Here is a 6090-nt window from a genome sequence, read left to right on the forward strand (position 1 = left end):
ACACACACACACACACACACACACACACACTGCCTCAGTATGTGTCCGCTATTGTCCTGTAATCACTTTAGTGTCATTATATTGAATGCAATGCACACAGGATAAGAATTGGATAGGTTGACATTGTACAAAACAAAAAATATAAGATATGTTTGCATAAGTATTCACCCACTTTACTGGAATAGGACACACAGATGTAAACAATGTGGAGGGTCCAACTTTTGGTGGGTCTTGGTGATAATTGAAAAGCAAAAGTCAGGGGACGGTTACAAGAAACATATCCCAGTGCAGTTTCATGAATCATTGAGAAATGGAAAGAGAATGGAACAGTAGTATATCTGTCTAGACGTCACCAAGAGGTGAAGGGTTGTCACACACAAGGGGTTTCAAGCATCAGAGGTTGAGATTTTAAAGACAGCTTTTGGCCTCACCAGTCACATCTTACTGGGAGAGTGGCAAAGAGAAAGCCTCTAAAAACTAGAAGTACTGCCTCGAGGTTGTACGCCTCCTCCCAACCAGTCATGTTGCAGTTTACATCATGTCCAAAAGTCAACAATTCATCATCTTATCCTATTAGACTTCTGTGTGATATTTTCATAATTAGCAAATGATTCTTGAGCTATTTCCATTAACATGTGAGGTCACATTCACCTTGACGTTTGACCACCAAATTCTAATCAGTTCATCCTTGAGTCCAGGTGGGTGTTTGTGCCAAATTGTAAGAAATTCCTTCCAGGCTTCCCACAAAATCACCGTTGGAAGGACAGACTGTCGAGCCATAGAAAGCCCACGACATATCAGAAGCATAACACTTACAATACCTATTTAATTACTACAATACTGTATTGTAAAGTGTTACCTGCAGAGGCCACAATGAACCCTTCTGAAAGAAGGTTCTATGATCTGATGAGACCTAAACTGAGCGTTTTGGCTGTCAGACTAAACACCATGTGTGGTGTAAGCCAAACACTGCACATCATCATGAGATGCCAGCCCTAGCATGACACATGGCGGTGGCAGCATCATGCTCGCGTCTCTGCTAAAATTATACAAGGAAAACCTTCGGGGAAGATCTTTTTTCCAGCAAGACAATGAGCCCCAGAATAAAGTCAAAGCTACAGGGATGGTTCCAACACAACCTTTATTTGTCAGATTCATGAAGCTGCACGTTCAACTGGTTTTGTGTTTTAAATCTAAATCATTATGGAGCCTACAACCCCCACAGGTAGCCACGAATGGATGTAGAAACACTCTTAATCAGTTTGCATGTCATTACTTATCCCTGCTCCACCACTCATCAGAGCTGTCAGAGAGAAGAACCACTGTGTGACATCTGTGAGCTTCTCCAACAGCACCATAATGTCCATATCATTCATTTATCACATGCATCTGTAAACCATCATCGGGGTATCTATCACTATTAATACACGTCAGAAGGATGACGATGATTCATTCATAGTTCTAATGTTGGAACAGACCTCACAAAGTGCTTCACAACTCAGGATATAATGGAAGATGATGGCTCAAACAAAACCTGTCTCTCAACTCAACTCTCATCTAAGACTCATGTCTGAAGTGTCTGTGAGGGTCTCACCACACATTCTTCTTTGTTAGATGTGTGGGGAAAGTCAAGGCCTGGGTTTTGTGAGCACACATGTTTCTCTTCATCTGCCCACTGAGCTCAATCCAGTAGCTAAGTTGCAGTTGGATTTGAAAAAAACGCGTTTCACTGACTATCTCCATGCACTGCTTGAACAGATTCACAATGAAGAATGTCCAGATGTTCAATGCTGATAGAGAACTATTCACACAGACTCAAGACTGCAATCACTGCCAAAGGTGCATCCGCTATATATTGACTATATACAGTATACTGGATATACAGTATGTACTATATGTATTAGATGAGGAAAAAGAAGACTTGAATGACTGGTCGCCCCATTCTCTCCTAAAATCACAAAGTCATCCTTACGTTCCATTCAAATCCCCCAACAGCAATGCCTCCGGCTGCTCCTGTTCCTGCTAGACCAATAAACAAACCGCTGCCAACATTACTGGACATCAGAGAGGCTCCAATCTGAAAACACATACAACATATACACATTAACAACAAAGGCTTTTGTCTATTATATCAGAAAGTAGAATGTATACAATATTTAATAAGGCTTTAGATTACAGTCCTTGTATTGTGGTGTAATTGTTTAGTAGACAAACATGTAGGAGGGAAGAGGACAGTGACCTTGTTGTGGCTGCCTCGTCTCTGAGAATCAGGCTTCAATCTATGTAACCCTGTCTGGAACTCTTGAACACAGCCGTTCTCTGAATCAAGCTCCTTTGGAGACTTCTGGGTATTCTAGTCCTCAGACATACTGGATATCAACATCACTCACCTCCTGGTACATCCTGCTGAGACTGAACATGACTCCTGAACACGATGAAGCAGAGGTCGTCAACTACATTTGTCCAAGGGCTCGAATTTTCCAAGCAGTCAATGTGGGGCCGGACTTTCAAATATATGTGTTTTCTATTTATTTAGGCCTAATTAGCCTATCACAAAAAATAAAAAGACAATGCTCTTAAGAAATCAGGGACTAGATGGAAGAAATGTTGGTATTGACCTGCACCAGGAGGGGAAAGGTCGAGGAAAATAGTTATAAAACCTTTGAGCTTTCAAGAGTATCTTTTCCTATGCTCTTGCACAAACGTCTGTATAATGAAGACATCTCCTCTACTTTTTGATCTGACTAAACTGTGTGAAATGGGAGAAACTGATCTGCAGCAGACTAAGTGTCACACTGAGCACGTCTGAATCACACAGGGTCTGCTAAAGAGCTGAGGATACTGTTTATCAAGTGTTGCCATATTAGAATCAAAGGACATTGTATGTGCGATGAAAAGTCAATATATCATAGCTCAGAATAATAAAGAGGCTTTTTTTCTTTTACTAAATGAATGCACCACACGTAGTTTGGATCTGACCGATCTATAAAAAAAACAACTTTGTTATTCATACTGTTAATAAAGCTTAATATGCTGAAACATCTCAATACTTATTGGCTGACTCCTCTACTGTCAGAATAACTGCTCTGTGATGTCTTCAGTCCAAACAGAACAAAGATTCAGACAAAAAACAGTACAACATGTTGACAAAGACATATTGTATATGACATACAGCACATCAACATGTTCTTATGGAATTGAGAAGAAAACATCCCACGCCAGTCAGATATACTCACAGGCCACCACGTCATTGAACGGCCAGCCAGGAAGTAGCCCCTCACAGTGCTGCGATTGGCTCGCGCTGACGACTGTAGAGGAGGCAGAGGTAGAGAGCAGGCCAGCAGGATACTTCAAACTGTGTTCTCATGCAGTATCACACATTTACAACCAATGAGCACCATGAGCTTCCAGAATTGCTGTTCTCTTTACATAAAATAATGAGTAAAACACATACTGACTCATTAAAGAACAAGCACCTTTCAGGTAGCCTAGATTATGAAAGAAATATCTCAAATCCAGAAACGTGTTTAGCATGTACAGAAACGTGCACTCATAAAAAGGACTTGAACCACTGTCACCTGTTCATGTACTGTAAAGCTTTAATATTTTTCACATAAAGAGAAGTACCACTTTTAGAGCCCAATCTGGCTCTTTGTCAGGAACCTGGTAGTATCCAGGGCTTAGCATTTTCTCCAATCATGTCTTAGGACACTTAAAGCATTTGTGAAAACTAAAAATGGTTATATATTTCAATTAGTTACAGGAGCTACATTCCAAATTCAAAGCATAGCTATGACTGAGGGATCGCCTGCACAAGGCTCTCAACATGATGACGGCTGAGCAGGTGGCTAGCAGTTAACAGCGCTAACAGTGCGGACAACGGCAACAGCTCTGACACAGTGGGTTGGATACTACACACACTGCTGGATCTCCACTATATCTTTACAATAGTTGTTTGATGATGTGTGAATCAATACGTTTTGCAGCTTTAAGTGTGAGCTCACAGGGGTTTAACACACTCTCATGAACACCTGTTATAACACCTGGGATAGGTCTTAAGATAGTGTAGGTGCAAGTGTTACATGAGTTGAGCCACTTCCAGGTCTTACCCAGATCCCAACCACCATGACGAAGACAAAGTACACGACAACCACAGCGATGTCAGCAGCATGCACACTGATACCTGTGCTGGGAGGGGCTCCAGTGGTGAACCCTGAGGAGCTGCTGCCTGCAGCTATGTACACACAAATCAAAGCATACAGCAGAGATATAACTACAATATATACAAAGTACACGTATTAACTGTAATTCAACAACGCTGTAGAGGATGCCGGAATGTCAGCTGTGACAACAGTGGGGCTGAATTTCCAGTAAAAGTGTGGCTGAAAGTGTTTGACTCTTTCTAGTGACTCAGGTTTCTACGAGTCACTCATTAAATTGAATCGAGACTTCGAGTCACTTAATTCACTGAGTCAGTCCCCCAGTGACTAACGACCTTAGGCAGTAAACGAGACCAGCTGACCAACTGCAACATTGCACAACTCACAAATCGACTCCAAGGTAAAGAAAACAACTATAAACACTGATTACAGACTGTTGGATTTCATGATTGATCAGTAATAAACTTCTAAAAGGGGACAAATTAAAGTTCATGGTTGGTTTATGACTGTAGCATGGAACTTGTGACTGGTGCAGCCCGAGTCGGACCTTTAGTTCAGGGCTGGGAGAGCCAGTACTGAGCTGAAACAAGCACCAAAGTGATTGCTTTTCCTCACAACAGATCTAGTTGTAGCAGGTAGGAGGGGCGGGTCGTAGTTATTGGAGATTGGAGATGGAGATTGAATCGTTTCCAACAATTCAATCGGGACTCACATCACGTATCAACAGAAGTCCAGTCAGAGCTCTGATGAGATGTGAGATGTGAGGTGCAAAAGAAACGCTCCAAAAGTGCACAAAATTATAGATGAATTTTTTTCCTGTACCCCTAATTATGAAAGCGTAGTTGAGTAATGTCTTAAGTAGAAGCCACTTGGATTTTTAAAAAACTATTCTGGATGTTATTTAAACAGGCTTTGTGTGTAGTAATTTAACTCAAATGTACTTACGAGCATTAACAGTAAACTGAAAAAAAAAATACATTTCAACCAAATGGTTCCAGTATATGTGGTCGATGTGAATGTGTGGAGAAAGCTATTCCAGATACAGTTACCCACAGAGCTCACAGCTGCATCTCCATAAGTTTGGGCTGGTGGCAGAGGTCTCAGTGGAAAATCTGTTTTTGTGACATAAGAGAACTGACACTTTCAGATGACCATTCCACCTACAGGCCCCAAAGATACATTACTCCTTCCTTATCATACCCCAATAAGGCCAAGAAGGTTTGTCTTGCACGGGCTAAAGGTGAAATGATAATGCAGGTGTTGTAGTGAAAAGCCCGTACAGATGTGTAATGTCCATTCCTGTTAAGAGTTGATGAATCAGCTGTTTTAACACGCATCTGTCTCCTGTATAGTTTGTATCTCTGCCTTCCCTGTGTTCCTGTCTCACATGTTTTGCAGAGCTGTCTGTAAAGTCTGCTTAGGACCTGCCATAAAAATAGAGCTTGCTGTTGTATAAGCAGTAGTTCACGGAGTCAACGAGCATGAATGTGAGTTAAAGAAGGTCATACCTGTAGTGAGACTGGCAGACATGCTGATTCCAATATTCCAGATTGTGTTAAAGGCACTCAGTCCTGCAGCGATTGTCCTGTATGAGTTCCTCTGACTCTATAACTGAGCTAGTCGATCCTGCTGACCCTGACAGAGACGTGGGAATCAGTGCAGTCAACCTGGAGCTTAATTATTAATCAGTCTGTTATCGAGACAGGAAAACTTCTCTGGTTAGCTATAATTGGCAAGCCCTGACATACATGACTTAATTTAAAAGGGGATTAACAGTTGGCTCTGGGTACGGTGCAGTATGTAGTTTGATTTCATGTTAAGTATAGGGATGCACCGATTTGACTTTTTCAGTCCACATATCGATACTGACACCTGGGCCGGAACCGAGTACTGATCCGATACCAGTGTTTAATTAATATGCTGTATGTCT

The 6090-nt window shown here is 41.5% G+C and overlaps 1 protein-coding gene across 1 annotated transcript in view; it reads right to left on the bottom strand.

The window, feature by feature from the left end:
- LOC116400074 (sodium/glucose cotransporter 4-like) overlaps positions 1-5813 on the bottom strand; it is an 18430-nt gene extending 12617 nt beyond the window's left edge. The window contains exons 1-4 of the mRNA XM_031877720.1: positions 5669-5813; positions 4110-4234; positions 3237-3308; positions 1959-2077 (exon numbers count right to left, since the gene is read on the bottom strand). Of these exons, the coding sequence (XP_031733580.1) occupies positions 1959-2077; positions 3237-3308; positions 4110-4234; positions 5669-5690 (338 nt within the window). The 5' untranslated portion in view covers positions 5691-5813. The remainder of the gene's footprint in view (positions 1-1958; positions 2078-3236; positions 3309-4109; positions 4235-5668) is intronic.
- Between the last annotated feature and the right edge of the window lie 277 nt (positions 5814-6090).

This window comes from Anarrhichthys ocellatus, unplaced genomic scaffold (assembly GCF_004355925.1).
Source record: "Anarrhichthys ocellatus isolate YVR2014 unplaced genomic scaffold, GSC_Weel_1.0 scaffold145, whole genome shotgun sequence".
NCBI lineage: Eukaryota > Metazoa > Chordata > Actinopteri > Perciformes > Anarhichadidae > Anarrhichthys > Anarrhichthys ocellatus.